The sequence below is a fragment of the Anolis carolinensis genome, chromosome 1 (assembly GCF_035594765.1).
Source record: "Anolis carolinensis isolate JA03-04 chromosome 1, rAnoCar3.1.pri, whole genome shotgun sequence".
In the NCBI taxonomy this organism is placed as follows: Eukaryota; Metazoa; Chordata; class Lepidosauria; order Squamata; family Dactyloidae; genus Anolis; species Anolis carolinensis.
In genome coordinates this window covers 4,932,476-4,951,692 of record NC_085841.1, presented here as the reverse complement: position 1 = coordinate 4,951,692, position 19,217 = coordinate 4,932,476, and the positions used below count along the sequence as shown (strand labels likewise).

Genomic DNA, 19,217 nt, shown 5'->3' with positions numbered 1-19,217 from the left:
GGGTCCATTCTTGCTGTTCTTCTCTATTAGTAGATGAAAACTTTTCTATTCTACAAAGCAAGATCTTTGCAGAAAGTGCTGGTTGGTTCATGTTTATCCTTTGTCTTTTGTTGGATTTGTTTTGAAGGGTTTTGTTTCCTTGTAATGTTTGATTGCATTTTAATAATACTTTTTTGTATGTTTCCATTAGCCTCTTTTGGAGGGAATGCTTTTAACTGTATTGGTTTCAATTTCTGTGAGCTGCTTTTATTCTTAACACTGGGGGGAAAAGCAGGAACGACAACACAGGCTGCTTACCCCTGTATACAAAATGCTTGGAGCCAGAAGTGATCTGTATTTTGGAATATTTGCATAGACGTGATGCAATAATTTGGAGATAATATCCAAATCTAAACACAAGCTTTATGCATGTTTCATAGATACCTTACACTTCAAATCCCAGAAATCCTAACAGTTAGTAAACTGGCTGGGATTTCTGGGAGTTTTAGGCCAAAACACCTGGGGACCCACAGGTGGAGAACCACCATCTAAAGGTAATTTTATGAAATAATTTTGTGCATGAAACCATGTTTTTGTACATTTTTGAACAGAAAGCAAAGGTATCAGAATCCCAGCCTCGCATGTGGACAGTTTGGGATTTTATAATTCCGGATAAGGGATTATTAACCTGTCTTTCGCTTGAAGGGAAAGCACAGGTGCTCAACCTGTAATAATTTCTAAGGCAATCTCAATCTGTAATAATTTATTTATTTATTATTTACAGTATTTATATTCCGCCCTTCTCACCCCGAAGGGGACTCAGGGCGGATTACAATGAACACATACATGGCAAACATTCAATGCCAACAGACAAACAACATACAGTATAGATAGACACAGAGGCATTTTAACATTTTTCCAGCTTCACGATTCTGGCCACAGGGGAAGCTGTTGCTTCACTGTCCACTAGTGGCTGTACTTCCTCATTCCTTTCCTGGTGTTTTGCTGGCAGTTTGATGGCGTTGTAAATTAGTTAAATTAGCCTCCCAGCATAAAGCGTACCCAAATTTCCCTACTTGACAGATGCAACTGTCTTTCGGGGCTGCATAGGTCAACAGCAAGCCGGGCTATTTAATGGTCGGGGGCTTAACCCAACCCGGGCTTCGAACTCAAAACCTCTCGGTCAGTAGTGATTTATTGCAGCTTTACTAGCCAGCTGCGCCACAGCCTGGCCCAATAATTCATCTGCTCAGTCTCAAAACAATGTGAAGACAACAGGGTTGTGTAACTGGCCTTCCATTAAAACCTCTCCCCGCAAATGAACACTTTATAACCTGAGGAGGGTCCCATTTTTCTCCTTTGCATATCACAACAGAGTAGCTTAAAAGTGAGTGCATGCCCATCGGCTTTGCAACATCAGAGCAGTTCCAATAAGTGGAATTAAACTCAGCCCTTTCATCTAAAGCTTCATAAACTTTACTGCTAATAAACTTCACAACATTTCAGAAAGCACTCAGTTAATGGGAACAACTTTTTTCTCTAAACAAAGCATTGAAACTCAAAGGGGTGTCATTTAATAGGGGTTGTAAAAAACACAACCGTGGAGCCCTGTGTAAAATTAAGCAATGTCCCTAACGAATAGAAAGCTTCTCTATTCAATTTAGAAAGGAATGCTATTTACCATGCAAAGAGCCCATTTGCCAGAATTGTAGCTGGAGTCCAGGAGGGTTTCATTAGGGGAACAAACAAATTGCTCGATTGCAATTCATTTGCATCCTTTGCCATTTATAAAGCCTGTTCAGGTGAGAAGTCTTGTGCTGCAGAGGTCTTTCTGCATTTAAGGACTGTGATGCTCCCAGCTTTATAGAAAGAGAGATCCCACTAGGATTTATATGCCTTGCCTTATAGGTTGGCTCAATCCACATGCTTAATTTTCCCTTGGAAAGATTGATGTTGCTTGGAAGATTCTTACACTCCCAGATTCAAGAAACATTGCTCCCGTGGTCCATTTGTCATTCTTTGGTCTTCTAGTCAAATGTTGTCCGAGAAGCCATTTCCATCTGGTTGGAATCCTTCTGGTGACTTAGCTACATGGAGGAATTGATGCAATTTGAAACCACTTTAACTGTCATGGCTCAATGCTATGGAATCCTGGAAGGAGGTGGAAGCACTTGAGAGATCTGCATAAATAGCTGAAGTATGGAATAGCTAGTTGCTGGTAGCAACGTCTTTAACCTTGAATCCATGAAACTGCACTGTACTCTGGATGTACTATACTCATGGACTGTACGCTGTTTGTTGGATTGTGGACTATTCTTGATAGCCATGTACAAATATGTGAGGGGAAGTCATAGGGAGGAGGGAGCAAGCTTGTTTTCTGCTGCCCTGCAGACTAGGATGCGGAAGAGTGGCTTCAAACTACAGGAAAGGAGATTCCACCTGAACATCAGGAAGAACTTCCTCACTGTGAAAAGGGCTGTTCGACAGTGGAACTCTCTCCCCCGGACTGTGGTGGAGGCTCCTTCTTTGGAGGCTTTTAAGCAGAGGCTGGATGGCCATCTGTCGGGGGTGCTTTGAATGTGATTTCCTGCTTCTTGGCAGGGGGTTGGACTGGATGGCCCATGAGGTCTCTTCCAATTCTACTATTCTATGATTCTATGATTCTTGGAAACTGTTGGTGAGATATCTTGGCTTTGGAATATTGGAACAGACTTACGATTTACCCTCTTGTCTCCTCCTTGCTGCCTGATTGATTACTCTGTTGGTGAGATTCGTGGAAGTCTTCACATTTGGTGGTGGCAGAGGTTTAGGCAAAGCCCAGACATCAAGTGGAAAAATGGTGAGTGAAGTGGTACACTCCCATAGAATAGTCTTCTTCAGTCCTGTCCACCTCTCTAGGAATCTCTTGGCCCTCCGATGCAATTCAGTGTTCAGCTTCCAGATGACATTGACCATAAACAGACCAAAAGGTTATTAGTGTTTGTGTGATTTTTTAAAAAAGGCATTTTAAAATCAACAGCAGTAGCAGTTTAGCAGGCCAGAAGCTTCTTGAGCTAGCAGTAGAGCAAATGAGGAACAATATAGGAGCAGAGTCAAGCTTTAAAACTTATAAAAGACTTTATTCAAAAAACTTCATTACTAAATAGGAATCTAACTCTCTGAAGCAGCCAGATATCTTGTCTTTCTCCATTCTCCCAAGAGAAGAACAAAAATTGAGGGCTCAGGGCCTTGCCATGTGGCTAAAGCTTGAGAAAAGGCACATGTCCTTAAGAACTCCAGTGACAGTATTTTCCTCATTCATTAAATTTTGTCCATTTTGTTTAAATAACACACCCTGTGAAGCTGTGGATGATGCTTAAGGCATTGCGCTTAATAACATCACCAGGGTCCAGTCCCTGTGTCATGTGCTTAGATTTCTGGTTTTGGCCCCTACATCTCAGGGATAGGATAATTGTGACCTGGGAAGGCTCCTCAGCCTTGATGGGGCTACATACGACTGGGTGTAATGGATCACACGCAACAGCAGGACCATTTGGAAGCCTTTGAGGCAAGGAGGAGGAGGGATGGGTGAGACGTAAGGCTTGGAGCCCACTCTGGAACTTGGATGCGATTTGCAATTTGGCTGTGGCTCGTCATGTATTTTTAATACGGCTCTCAGTACCCGACCAGCCATCCCTATTGCCTGGCACACACACCATCTCTCTTTTCACAGCATCCTTGGGAAATTAACTTCTATGGGTTTATCAAAACGGCACAAATAGGCAGAGGCGGTCCTCGGCTTTATTCCTTAAACGTTTTAAGGAACCCTTGAGACTCATTACTGTCCCTGTAGCAGCAAAATAGCTTTAATGATGTCTCTGATGAAAGGCTTTTTAATAAAAACTGCCACACAACACACGCAGGAGTTTTTTTTTTTCATTTTATTTTGGAGTGCAAGTATACTTACTGTTCGCCCAGAAAATATATTTGGCTATTGCCCTGTATAGTTCCCTCTGCAAAATTCAATAGATCCAGCGTGGCATTGCAAAAAAGGCCAAATCCTGACCTCAGGAAATGTGATTGCACTCTTCTCAATTAACATCAGTTTATGATGCATGATTGCTTTTTCTAAGGGGGGAAAGTCACAATTTTCAAAGAGCAATTCTACTCATGTCGTCAGAATGTTCCCAAACAAGAAACGAAACAGTCATGACCCATCATACAAATATAGTACAGTAGAGTCTCACTTATCCAAGACTCACTTATCCAAGGTTCTGGATTATCCAATGCATTTTTGTAGTCAATGGTTTCAATATATCGTGATATTTTGGTGCTAAATTCATAAATACAGTCATTACAACATAACATTACTGCGTCAAATTTGTCAAATTTGTTGTATAATGTGAAGTTTTGGTGCTTAATTTGTAAAATCATAACCTAATTTGATGTTTAATAGGCTTTTCCTTAATCCCTCCTTATTATCCAAGATATTCGCTTATCCAAAGTTCTGCTGGCCCGTTTAGCTTGGATAAGTGAGATTCTACTGTACTAATTCCTGCTGGTTTGGGAAGAAAAAATGTGCTTGTTTCCCATAGAAATCAGAGAATCCCAGCCCTAGAGTTCAGGAGAATTGCTTTGCTCATCCATTGTCTGAATCTTTCCTTCTTGAATTTTGGAAGAAGATTTTGGAGCTGGAGGAAAACTCTCCCTCTCAGCATCCCTCAACTTTAAGAAGTTTCAAACAAGCTAAAACATCAGTATTTAGCATTGTGGTTGTTTTTCACTTTTAAGTAGGCCAATATGGGAATCCTAGATGGGCATCAGGTGTTGTTGAAGTAGCACTCTTTGCATTCCTCCCTGTTGGCTTTGCTGGCTGGGACTGCTGGGAGTTGCAATTGAAGAATATCTGGCAAGATGCATAAATTCCAACTGTGATGTAGGTACACATAAAGATAAGACATAGAAATAGTAGGAATGGGAACACAGTATGCGGTTACTGCTCTTAGGCTTGTGGCTACATGGAGACAGGGTGAGAGGTTCGGCCAAGAAGATCCAGTTTATTGTCTTACAAGAAAATGTATCATCTAATAATATTGTAGTTACTTGCCATCAAGTCAGCTTTGATGTATGGCGACTCCATAAATGAGAGAGACCCTGTCCAAGAGACCCTGTTATTAAGAGCTTTGTTCACATCTTGCAAATCCTGGGTCGTGGTTTCCTTGACTTACGATGCATCTACACTGGTCAGTCGAAAGGCCGAACAGGGCATAGGGTTACAGCCTGTGCTGGACAGGGTTACACTTCCCTTGAAGAGACAGGTTCACAACTTGGGAGTTCTTCTGAACTCATTACTGAGCCTGGAACTCCAGGTTTCGGCGGTGGCCAGGGGAGCTTTTGCAAACTTAAAATCTGTGCACCAGCTACGCCCACACCTTGGGAAGTCAGACTTGGTGTCGCACCTCAGGTTAGCTTCACCTTGCTATATACACCAGGCTGCACGCAGGTTGAAGTCTTTTGTAGTTTATTAGAAAATAGAAGATAAATAGTTCTTTAAAAACAAAAGTAAAGTTCCAAAAGGTCGTTCCCAAAACAAAGTCTTAGAGAATAATCCAAGAAATCACAAAGGATAAACAAAGTCCCATTAAAGCATGACAAAGTCCCATGAACATGAACACACAAAGGCTGCAAGATAATCCAGGAAAACGAGAGCTTGTTTCTTGGTTGGACAAACGTTGCTTTGACAAAGGTTTGTCTCCAAACACACTGTTTTAATACCCTTTGCAAAGCATGAAAGCATTTCTTTGGCCTCTGACCTCCTTCTTGTTGGCTATTCTCACACTCCTTCGAACCCTGAATTCCAAACGGTCAGCGCAATCTAAAGATTCCGTTTCATCAAGGTCAGCCTGTTCGTTAGCGTCTACCTGCTTGCTATCAGACTGTCCTCCTTTTCTGAGTCAATTTGCACCTGGCTAGTTTCAGTATCACCAGCATCATTCCCTTCATTCCCTGCAGTGGGAAAATCTGTTCCTCATCTTCTACAACAGGGACACAATGAACCTGATTTTGAACCTGAATCTCATAATCCCCATCAGAGTCATTTTGAAGCTGAATCTCATATTGAACCTGAATCCCATGATCCCCATCAGAGTCACTCTGAGGTTCCAGCTGAGTCACAACACTTGGCCACGGTGGTCCATGCTCTCATAGACTACTGCAACACGCTCTACATGGGATTGCTTTTGAAGACTGCTCGTAAGTTTCAAGTAGTCCAACAGGCAGCAGCCAGGTTGCTTACCGAGCACAATTCTAAGTGCTAGCTTTAGCCTATAAAACCGTAAACGGCTCTGGTCCATCTTACCTATCTGAACACATCTCCCATTATAATTGTGATATTGGGAAGGATAATTTAACACAAATATATGAATGATTCAGTCTATCACAGGGGTGTCAAACTCATTTTCAGGGAGGGCCACGTCAACATTATGGTGGCCTTCAAAGGGCCGTTGATTCTGTGGACGAAGAATCCGAAGATACATAGAGCTGATAATTTTTTTACATAGTGGTCTGTGCTCTCCAGTGTTTACCTAATTAGGGATGGGGATGATGGGAATTGTAACTATAGTTTTATAACTATGTTTTTATACTGTGTTTTAAATTTATAGATTATATGTTAATTTATGTTGTGGTTGGTTGTTTTCTCATGTAATCTGCCCCGAGTCCCTTTGGGGAGATGGAGGCAGGGTACAAGAATAAAGTTGTTGTTGTTGTTGTTGTTGTTGTTATAACCCTACAGCACTTGTGGCTCTGAGGTTGGGGAAAGGTTAAAGAACCTAAAGTTTGAAGGCCCCATAGAAACGGATTGTGCTTCTTGCAGACCATGAGACATGGTTTGCCCATCTTTTGACTTAAAGTATCACAGCTTTTCTGAGGTGTTGGAAACACCAACCTGATATTTAATGTGCAAACTTTGGCAGCATAAGATGTATGGCCCATGCTCCGTTGCTCTTCCCAGTGGGATTTCATCTCAAGCTTTGGATGGCTGCTCGGAGTGGGAGGGCAGAGGAGAGACCCCCAAACGCTATGCATTATAGGGCTCCAATCAATCTCCTGTCCTCCTCCTGCCCTCCGCTCCCCCCAAAAGGAAAACCCAGCCCTATAAATAAAATATAACAGGAAGCCAACTGTCTCTTACCCCTCTTGCTTCGGGGAAGAGCCTTCCTGGCGGCTAATAGATTTATTTATTGGGGTTTAAGTGTCTTCAAGGCCCTGAGGCACACCTCATTTTTTATTGAAGGCCGTCATCATCGCAGCCGCTGCTTTGCGGCTTCTCCTTATATTTTTTTATGACAGTGCCAGGAAGCGGGTTTTGATTTTATGTGCTGCATCCCGTTTGAATGCAGATATGTTTTTGCAATGCATAATGCACCCCCCAACTCCAATGGAGTCCTGAAGCCCAAAGAGGCCCCAGGCTAAACTACAGAAGCGTGAAGGGACGATGTGCTGACGGGACGAATATCCAGCCATTTGTGTTCTTGAGGAGAAGATATTAAAGTCATAGAGATAGAAGAGACTCCCCAAGGGCGACCTGCTGCAACAAATTATTTCATTGGGTTGCTGTGAGTTTTTCAGGCTGCATGGCCATGTTCCAGCAGCATTCTCTTCTCATGTTTCACCTTCAACTGTAGCTGGCATTTTCAGAACTTCTGTTGACAATGAAGCAAGTGGAGAGTATATATCTGAGGAATGTCCAGGGTGGGAGAACGAACCCTTGTCCACATGGCATTGAGTAGCCATAATGCTACAATGTCAATCAGTGAGGGTATTTGCTTTGTTGCCTGGAGGCATCCTCTGTTTTGGAGGTGTTAACTGGCACTTGATTGTTTGCTGTCTGGAGTTCCCCTGTTTCTGAGTAGTGTTTATTACTTACCGTCTTGATTCTGGTATTTTTCAATACTGGTCACCAGATCTTGTTCATTTTTGTGGTTTCCTCCTTTCTGTTAAATTGTCCATGTGCTTGTGGATTTCAATGGCTTCTCTGTGTAGTCCAGTGGTTCTTCACCTGTGGGCTCCCAGGTGTTTTGGTTTACAACTGTTAGGATTTCTGGGAGTTAACGGGGCAAAACATCTGCAGACCCACAGGTTGAGAAACACTGGTGTAGTCTGACATGATGGCCATCCATTCATTCATTCTTTCATTCATTGCTTTTATATGCAACAATTGTTTAAAAAATGGGATTTGAGCTGGCCAAAAATGGGATTCAAGCACATCCCACTGTTTAACAGTTCTTACTATCAGGAAGTTCTTCTTAATGTTTCTTGCCCTGAGATGAAGATGCGGGCAGGATAGCTCAACCTGGATGCATACCTTGCACATATTTTCTATTATCGCATTTCAATAAAGTAGCATCACATAAGAACGTGCTCTTAACTGTCCCATATTAAAAATCCTAAGATTTTAATACTTAAGAGGTGTATTTTGATGCTAAATCAGTATCTGTTTGGATTATACGATTCGTCATGAGTTAGGAGCTCAGGTAACTAGAAGATGACCTCCAAGCAGATCCAGATTTGCTGACAGAAAGCAAAGAAACTTCAATGTGTTGTCAAAGGCTCTCATGGCCAGGATCACAAAGTTGTTGTGTGTTTTCCGGGCTGTGTGGCCATGTTCCAGAAGTATTATCTCCCAATGTTTCGCCCACATCTATGGCATGCATCCTCAGAGGTTGTGAGGTATGGAGAAACTAAGCAAGGAAGGTTTATATATCTGGAAGTTCCTGGGTGGGGGGAAGAACTCTTCTCTGTTGGAGGCCAGTGTGAATGTTATAATTAATCACCTTTGATAGCATTAAATGGCCTTCCCAGCCTCACATCCTGGCCTGGGGGAATCCTTTGTTCAGAGTCATTAGCTGCCCCTGATTGATTCATGTCTGGAATTCTTCTGTTTTCAGAGTGCTGCTCCTTATTTACTGTTCTGATTTTGGAATTTTTTAATACTGATAGCCAGATTTTGTTCATTTTCATGGTTTCCTCCTTTCTGTTGAAGTTGTCCACATGCTTGTAGATTTCAATGGCTTCTCTGTGTCGTCTGACATGATAGTTGTTGAAGTGGTCGAGAACTTCATTCTGTTTCCCAAAGCGCTATGGCGTGCTTTTATTCTGTGAAGCTGTGTTGTGGAGTTTGACATATTCATGTGTTGTGATTATTATGTATTTTATGTTGTTGTATTTTATATATGTTTTTGAGCTTGGTCCTCATGTGAACTGCCCCAAGTCCCCTCGGGGAGATGGGGCGGATTACAAAAATAAAGTTATTATTATTATTATAAGGAACCACATTTATTTCATCCATCACTGCTATGGACATAAAGGTGTACTGTATATGTGTGTAGGCATATGCCTATGCATTCTCCTCTTCTGCATTTTCTTGGTGTTTTCTTGGAGCAAATCATCCTACTTCTATTGGATTTGCTTTTTTAAAAAGTTGACTGACTGTTTTGCTTTAGCTTGCAGATTCATTGGTGCCCACTGAGATGAAACCAGGCATTTCCTTGGCAACTGTTACGGCTGTTTTGCATACTAAAGACAACAAACATGTGCTCCAGGTACAGTATGGATACTGGGAGGAAAGGGTCAAAGGGATGCCCAAACCAGAGAGAAGGGAGAAGCAGATGGGCAAAGGTTCTCTCGTTGGTCTGAGTTTTCCAGTTAATTTGTCGGGAAGCAAAAGAAATGGGGCTCATCCCCATTTCAGCTTGGAATATATCTCAGGAATTATAATTTTTTCACTGGTCTATATGCAGTGCCCACTGTTTTTGCCAAACAGAAACACACATACTACAAATAGGCAATACATTGATAGGGTTGTTGTATGTTTTCCGGGCTGTATGGCCATGTTCCTGAAGTATTCTCTCCTGACGTTTCGCCCACATCTATGGCAGGCATCCTCAGAGGTTGTGAGGTATGGAGAAACTAAGCAAGGAAGGTCCACAACCTCTGAGGATGCCTGCCATAGATGTGGGCAAAACGTCAAATACTTCTGGAACATGGCCATATAGCCCGGAAAACACACAACAATCCTGTGATCCCGGCCATGAAAGCCTTCCACAACACAATACATTAATACATCAACATAGCTTTAAAGCTTGAGGCAAGCTTTCTTCCATCTGTTGTCCTCTAGGTGTGTTGTATTACAATGCCCATCATCCCTTACTTTATAGAAATGGTGGCAATTTTAATTCAAGCTCTTCTAAAGAGAAGCAAGGACAAGAAAGTGAATGTAGGGTGCAAGGAACATCAATCAGCACTTTAAGCAAACTGTTCTATGATCTGGGCTCTATAAATATGACAAGATGTCTTCTTCCCAGTTTAAATAGTTACTATTTTAATAAATAATATTTTAATATTTTTATTGTCAGTGGTTTCATATCATACATTCATAGAATCCTAGAGTTGGAAGAAACCACAAAAAGTATGCAATCCCAAAGCAGAGGCAGGATAATAGCTTTTCTTCTCCTAAGTCTGAAAGCCATCCTTGTATTCGGATTTGCTTAGAGGTGGAAATGTTCCACTGAAGCATCATCCTGTACCATAAGATGCCATTCCTCACCTGCCCACTCTTTTTCTCTCCCTCAATCTGCCGCTGCTTCTTGTAGCTTCCTCCCAAACCTCCCCAGCCTCAAACGGGAAAGAAGAGGAAGCGGGTGACGGATGACGTCCCGGAGCTGAAGCCTGTCAAGCCTCTGCTCAGTGGCTCCGTTCCCGTGGAGCAGTTGGTGCAAACCCTGGAAAAGGTAAGAAAGCCCCTCCTCAGGCCACAAGCTTTTGTTGAACCAACACATGCAGAAGATTATTCTTAATCTGAGCCGTCAGTCTCTTGATCCGTATCCGTTTGCTTTTGTTCTTTAGAGGACAACTGTTAAACCCACATTTTCTCTCTTTCGTACACAATCATTTCCTTCTTCTTGTACAGATAATTTTTTTCTTTTCCTTCTCCCTCTGTCCTTCCCTTTTGCCTTTTGCTCCCCTCATCATGAAGTCCCTATCAATCTCCATGAATATGAATTATCTTTCCAATAATTACACATTTCATATATCAATATATTAGCAGAACAGGTGCAAACCTTGTAGTTTGTGACCAGGATGGAGAGACAGTTCTAAATTTCAGACAATGGAATTGAATGGAAGCAATTGAGAGCTAAGTTGGCAATTGTCTTATTGCTTTGTTACTGTTTTGTTTGTTTTATTGGGCCTGGCCCCATGTAAGCCGCCCTGAGTCCCTTCGGGGAGATGGGGCGGAGTATAAAAATAAAGTTATTATTATTATTATTATTATTATTATTATTATTATTATTATTATTATTATTATTTGCCTAGCATTAGCTTGGATTCATCAGCATTTCAGTGTGGTCTAAAAGTGTGGCTGAACCTTGGCTTGTGAGAAGATTATGATATCCTGGCTGCTGCAAATGTTTATACAGTAGTACCTCATAGTAGTACAGTAGCCTCGGGTGGCCTAGGGGATAAAAGCCTTGTGACTTGAAGGTTGGGTTGCTGACCTGAAGGCTGCCAGGTTCGAATCCCACCCGGGGAGAGCGTGGATGAGCTCCCTCTATCAGCTCCAGCTCCATGCGGGGACATGAGAGAAGCCTCCCACAAGGATGGTAAAACATCAAAAATCATCCGGGCGTCCCCTGGGCAACGTCCTTGCAGACGGCCAATTCTCTCACTCCAAAAGCAACTCCGGTTGCTCCTGACATGGAAAAAAAACCAAACTCATACTGTGTGAATTCACTTTACACAGCATTACTTAGATGTGAAGACTACCTCGGTAGACATGGCAAGTCAGTGAAGAACAAGGTTGCCTGCACTGTGCTCCTTACCTCTATGGAGAGAAGCTGTTCTTCTGTCTGCTGAGAAATTAGTCTGTTTCCTTACACAGCATTACTTATATGTGAAGACTACCTCAGTAGACAAGGCAAGTCAATGAAGGACCAGGTTGCCTGCACTGAGCTCCCAAAAGTAATGCCTTCTGGATGTCAAATCCATCAGGAAGCCTGGCAGTGCGGAGCCATTCGTCCCACCTGTTGTCTGTCCCTTTCCTCTATGGAGAGAAGCAACCTCAGTCTGGCTGTGTTTCTGTCTGCCAAGAAATTGGCCTGTTTCTTTTCTCAGAACCACAGCCAGCCCTTAGCTTCTGTCCACCAAGGAAGCATGTGGACTCATTTCTCAGCAGATGGAATTGCAGCTAGTTTTCCATCCAATTAGAAACAAGCCTGTTTCCTTTCTCAGTAAACAGAGACACAGCTGGGCATTTATTGCTTCTTTCTTCTGAGAAATTCTGTTTTTTCTCAGTGAACTGACTCAATTAGTTGTGTTTCTGTTCATCAAAAAAGAAAACTGGCTTCTTTCTCCGAGGAGAGAAACACAACCAGGCTTCAGTCGCTTCTCTCTGCAGAGGAAAGAGATGGACCTCCTTCTCACTAGAGAGAGAGGAGTGTGGCTGGATTTTCCTCTAGATTTGGCATTTGGGAGCTTAGCAGAGGCATATTGTGCCCCTTTAGCTATTCTCCCCTCTTCAGAGTCATGAATACTTCTAAACATTAAAAAGGTTTTTATTCCATTTTCAGTGAGACAGAATATGTCCCGGGCACTTTGCAAAGAAAAAAGGTAGACACACACAGACTTTATAACTACATTGGTTACACAAACAAAGGAGATATTACATTTTACTCAGCATTCACACACATATACTACATTCACTCTCCATGCATGCACTACCACCCCTTTTGGATAGTAAAAGAGTCTCTTATATAGCATTTATTTATTTATTTATTTGCTTTTGTTGTTCCAAAAAGTTGTAAATGACTGACAGGTTGTTTTTTCATCTAAAACAGTGGTTCTCAGCCTGTGGGTCCCCAAATGTTTTGATAAATACACACAAATGTCTATACTAGACAATGTCGAAGAGATAAGCAAACACTATGAAGGTTCAAAACATAAAAAGAGATGTGTATATTAGAGCATCTTGCAAAGGCCCCAGAAATAGCCAGGCCTCTCTGAGTATAGAGCTATCTTCCTTCTATGTCAAAAAGATAAGGGAATACTATAAAGTTTCAAAACATAAGTTGCACTATGTAATTTAGAGCACCATATACATACAATATTACCTGAGAGTTAACAACAATAATGGAAATAATAAGTACAGTCAACTGTTATAATCCACAGTAGTATCTTCCAGACTGCAATATTTAAAGGAAACTGTAATTATCAAGGCTTAAATGTGAACTAAAGTCAAAACATATCAAGTAGTCTCCACTATTTAAACATCAATTGGATTTGGCAACAGTTGACTGTACTTAGCTCTATACTCAGAGAGGCCTGACTATTTCTGTGGCCTTTGCAAGATGCTCTAATATACACATCTCTTTTTATGTTTTGAACCTTCATAGTGTTAGCTTATCTCTTCGACATTCCCCAGATGTTTTGGCCTACAACTCCCAGAAATCCCAGCCAGTTTACCAGCTGTTAAGATTTCTGGGAGTTGAAGGCCAAAACATCTGGGGACCCACCAACTGTTTCAGACAGATGTTAATTTTCCTTCTTAAGTAAGGTGCATTATTTAACTGATGTTGGTTCTCCTCTACAAACTTAATTGTCATCCCTGGTCATGTCTGCAATTCAGCCATTCATGAATTCTATACCTCCTTTTGCAGTTTTCCATAATACAATTTTCTCAGTTTCTAATTTTCTTAGGATGGTGTCTTCAGTCTTGCCAGACCCCATTCACACACCTTTTCATACCATTTCATTCAACCACACATCACATTTATCACAAGAGCAGCAGATGAAAGGTGTGGGGGAATATTTTGACTATCCTCCCGGTATTGTAGACAAAGTGGAACAAACTCATCTACATCTTCGATCATGTGTTTTTCTTCTGATTTGTCAACTTTTTTTCCTTTTCTCTGGCAACTGTAGCATGGGTTCAGTGACGTCAAGGTGGAAGACACTCCGAAAGGGCACATCGTGTTGTTCCAAGACGTGGAAACTCTCATCCGCATTGAGGAGGATTCGACCCACATCATGTGCGAAAGCGACGAGGCTCTGAGGGTGAAGCTACAGGACCTGGTCCTCAAGTTTCTACAGAAGTTCTAGACTTTCTCTGGCCAAAGAAAGGTAGCAAAAAGAGCTGAAATTGCAGATCTCTCTGCAAGGAACAGCACTCCAGAGTGTGGCTAACAGCAGGAACTCCTGTGCTATTAAAAGCAAAATTCAGCCGGTGGAGTTCTGCACATCATGGCGCTGCGATGGCCCGTTACATTTAAAATGTTGATAGTGTTGAGGAAATGCAAGAAAAATGTCTCGGGATCCTTTTGGATACTTATGCCAGTACAACAGTGTTTTACACTCGCATAGATCACATTTGGAGCAGTCCACAGCAACACTGAAGACGAGCAGAAAAGGATCTTGCTTTCAGGAAAGCAAACTGGCTTGGTGACTCCCTCCAACCACAATATAAGGTCTTTCTCCCGAATATGTCATAGGCCACACTGTTCTCTTGCAAAATGCAAAAATGCTTTTTTTGTGATTTTCTTTGGAATTGCAACAAGGGAAGTTCTTGCTCTGTTTTCCTCTTCCCTGCTCGAAAAAGCCAGTTTGTGTTCTTAAAGATTTATTTTGTTTTCCAAAGATGTCTTTTGCTTTGTTGTTCATCTGTCTCCTTTTGTTTTTAAAGCTTTGTAATATCGAAAAACTAGCGATCTGTTCAAAAGAGGATCTTTTTTTAAAAAAATAAAAAGAATAACAACATAACCGAGAGTCTTTTATGCATTGGAGACTAATCACGTTGAGAAGTGTTTTCAGATATCTTGGCTTCTATATGGCATTAAAGAGTGAGTGAATATTCTGTTTTCTGTGCTGAAATGTACGATATGTACACCCATGGTGCCATAGTGGCATAGGGGATTAAACCGTTGGCGGTTCGAATCCATGGGACAAGGTGAGCTCCTGCTGTTAGCCCCAGCTTCTGCCAACCTAGCAGTTCGAAAACATGCAAATGTGAGTAGATCAATAGGTACTGCCTCGGCGGGAAGGTAATGGCACTCCATGCAGCAAACAGCAAACAGGATCACTATGCTGGCTGTTGTATTGAATCATACATCGGACCATTCCCAAGTGTTTTGGACTGTGTGATGTATCGGCTAATAATGCGTGCAGATCCGAGTAGGGTGGCCTTTTGCAGCTGGCTGATGGTAATTTTGTCAGCGCCGATTTTCAGGTGCTGGCCAAGGTCTTTAGGCACTACACCCAGTGTGCCGATCACCACTGGGACCACCTTGACTGGCTTGTGCCACAGTCTTTGCAGTTCGATCTTTAAATCTTCGTATCGTGTAAGCTTTCCCAGTTGCTTCTTGTCAATTCTGCTGTTACCTAGGATTGCAACATCGATGATCCACACTTTATTTTTTTTAACACAATCGTGAAGTCAGGAGTCTTTTGCTCCAAAACTCTGCCAGTCTGAATTCGGAAGTCCCAGAGTAGTTTGACGTGTTTATTTCCTGTAACTTTTTCAGGCTAGTGATCCCACTAGTTCTTTGTCACAGGCAGATGGTATTTGTGGCACAAGTTCCAATGAATCATCTGAACAAGGGTGTTATGCCTCTACTTGTAGTTCATCTGTGTGATCCATCATTTCGTCTGCTTCCTTGCAGAGTCTACACTTGGAATCTGTAGTCAGTACTATAGGTACTTGTCATGAGACAAGTAGCTCTATAGTTGTTCTCATTGGCATACAAGAAAATATGTCATTTCTTGGGATGTTCTAGGTCTGTGCATATGGGAGTTGTGTTTCTTCGTTTTCTATTCTGTATGTATTGGGAAAGCATAGAAATCTGCAGAATCTGGAAAGTGTGTGAATGTGAGAAAAGAACATATCCTATATGCATCTCTAGCAGCACTCTTCCTCCTTCATCTCATCTTGAATTGAAATGGAAGGAGGAGGAGCAGAGGGAAAACTGGCCTTGCTATAAATCTGATATTACTGGGTGTGCTTGCTTCTGAATTTCCATGATACGGCACCAATAGATCACACACTATCTGAAATAGACATTCCTGCTGATCCAGATAAGGAAATGAGACCATGGGAGCTGGATTCTGTATGCATAGCGCTTGCCGGTTCAGAAAACAGAGCCATAAATCAAGGACACATTCAGTGCCCATCAGAATGGGCATGACAAATACCGATGTTAATTTACACTGCATTGTTTTCAGTGGAAGTACATTCTTTGGGAAAAAAACTATGTTAATGTGGGATTTGTGTATTGATAGTGTTTAAATGCAATTTGTGCCATGCTTGTATTGCAACTGATTACAGAATGTACCATAGTGTGGAAAGAGTTAATTGCCAAGAAGCTATGATGACCTTGATGTGTGGCTGGAACTAGGGAGTATCCAGACACAAGTATTTGTGCATAACGATTGCTTCAGTTCAGTTCAGTTGAGTTCTGTCTGCCTAGAGTTCGAGTCAAGTTCTGTTGGAGAACAGAGCAGTCCTGTGTTCGTCTGTTGTCTGCAAGTCTATTTGTGTTGAATACTGCTGCATACAGTAAAACTTTGTAAATAGTTTTACCAAGGTCTCTGAGTGTCTCTTCGTTCTGCGTTCCACTGCTTCCATCCAACTACTGCTGCGCTGCAAATACTCTGACAAACTGGTGGTACAAAAATCCCATGCCTGCAGTTAAACATTTTCCTAATGTAGCATAAATACAAGCATGGGCAAACTTTGTCCCTCCAGGTGTTTTGAACTTCAACTCTCACAATTCCTAACAGCCTATCGGCTGTAGAGAGTAGCAACATTTGAGATCTCTCCAGCAATTGGTTTTACTTCTTTGGACAGTGCAACATAGACAACGACTGGATGATGTTGTGAATGTACTTTTCAGATGCAACCACCATGCGCAACTGCAGTACACAACTGTCACATCCAGCATTGTTCAATACCATGTGGATTGTTAGTGGTGATGACATTCCCTTGTCCCTTTTTGACATTCTTCCAGTCAACTGGAACTTCTCTTGTTCTCCAAAAATTCCCAGAGATGGTTACCAGTGCTTCTGATATTTGTTTAACTGGTTCTAGAGACTTGAATTCATTTGGAGTAGCCTGGTATTATTGTACTGCTTCTTTACCTATTTCATGCTACATTTCCCCTACTGCATCCTCTGCTCCGTTTTCACCAACTTGGGCATTGTTTGCCTTTTTGGAATATCTGTATTTCTGTGTGTGTGTATACAGTAGAGTCTCACTTATCCAAGCAAAACGGGCCGGCAGAAGCTTGGATAAGCGAATATCTTGGATAATAAGGAGAGATTAAGGAAAAGCCTATTAAACATCAAATTAGGTTATGATTTTACAAATTAAGCACCAAAACATCATGTGATACAACAAATTTGACAGAAAAAGTAGTTCAATACGCAGTAATGTTATGTTGAAATTACTGTATTTACGAATTTGGCACAAAAATATTACGATATATTGAAAACATTGACTACAAAAATGCCTTGGATAATCCAGAACCTTGGATAAGCGAGTCTTGGATAAGTGAGACTCTACTGTGTGTGTGTATGTGTATATATGTGTGTGTGTGTGCATTATGAGATACCAAAACACCTGGAGGGCCAAAATTTGCCCATGCTGGTATTTATACTACATTGGGAAGATGTTGAACTGCAGCAAAACACAAAATTTATGTTTCATATATATCTTATAGGTGCCCCTGGTGGTGCAGCGTGTTAAAGCGCTGAGCTGCTGAACTTGCGGACTGAAACGTTGCAGGTTCGAATCCGGGGAGCGCAGTGAGCACCTGCTGTTAACCCCAGCTTCTGTCAGCCTAGCAGATTGAAAACATGCCAATGTGAGTAGATCAATAGGTTCCGCTCTGGCGGGAAGGTAATGGCGCTACATGCAGTCATGGCGGCCACATAACCATGGAGGTGTCTATGGCCAACGCCGGCTCATTGGCTTAGAAATGGAGATGAGCACCAACCCCTGGAGTCGGGCACAACTAGACTTAATGTCAGGGGAAAACCTTTACCTTTACCTAAACATCTTAGACACCTAACCTAAATTATTTTTACGATATTTTTTACTAATTTTGTGCATGAAAAAAAAATAGTTTTGTACATTGAATCACCAGAAAGGAAAGCTCTCGCTGTAACAATTCACGGTGACAATTTTGGTGTCAGAGACAGAACGCCAGTGAGTAAAGCAAAACTCAGTTTATTGAGATTACAAAACTAAAAATGCCCGTAGGAGACAAGAAACAGGGCAAACACTTGACTTCAGTGTGATAGGTAACAAAAAACAACTCAGATTGAGCTTAAACAACTCAAAGGGAAAAAACCGGGTTAAACAGAAGTATAATCCGGATTAAATCAAAAGTGCTTACTTCAGCCTGGCAAACAATGCAAACAAAGGAGGATCAACAGGAGTCAGAATGTAAACAACAGACTGGTAGCAGATTCCTCTCTGCTACTCAGAAACAGCAGGAGACTAAACCAGGCTTGTTTATTCCTCCCTGCAGCGAAGGAAAACGTGGTCGTAGTCAGGATTCAATTTAAGGTTCAACAGCCAACGATATCCAGGTCCAGGCTCAGCAGTCAGGGAAACGGCAGTCAGCAGGGTCCCAATCCGGTCCAGAGGTCAATAGCCAAACGTAGCCGTCTAGGAATCCAAAGGTCTCACCGATAAGCAGCAGAAGGGATAATCCAGAATCGAAGTCAGTCAGTCCAGCGTCAATCCAGTGTGAGTAGGTATTGCCCGTCAAAAAGACGACGGAGGTCCAAGCTATTGAGATTAAACACAAGTTGCACAGAGAAAAACCCCGCACAGTTCCTCCCGCCGTCGATGCCCAGTGTCCTTGGTAAACTTACGTATCCAGCAACGAATCACACCCGTCTTCAGGAAGTTCCCCAACAAAAGCCCAAGCGTCCGTCCAGATTACCTTGCCCAACGCAATTAGACATTGATCCCAAACCCCAATTTATCCCAGTTCAAACTCATCATCGCTGTCAGCTGCCATCCCAATTCCAGACGCCCCAAACTCATCATCCTCATCAGAGCTAAAGCACCTTTGACTACGCCCCACAGCATCCCCAGCTGTGGATCCCGCTCCATCCCTCCAGCCAGTCCATGGGTCTGATCCTGCAACCCGCCACTCACCTCCCATGCTTTTATTGCCTGTTTCCCCAACACCCAAATCCTC

At 42.1% G+C, this 19,217-nt stretch overlaps 1 protein-coding gene across 1 annotated transcript in view; it reads left to right on the top strand.

Annotated features, from left to right (window-relative positions):
- ints9 (integrator complex subunit 9) overlaps positions 1-16,584 on the top strand; it is a 102,379-nt gene extending 85,795 nt beyond the window's left edge. The window contains exons 15-17 of the mRNA XM_003225925.4: positions 9,462-9,560; positions 10,611-10,748; positions 13,936-16,584. Coding sequence (XP_003225973.1) covers positions 9,462-9,560; positions 10,611-10,748; positions 13,936-14,112 — 414 coding nt within the window. The 3' untranslated portion in view covers positions 14,113-16,584. The remainder of the gene's footprint in view (positions 1-9,461; positions 9,561-10,610; positions 10,749-13,935) is intronic.
- Positions 16,585-19,217: the final 2,633 nt, after the last annotated feature.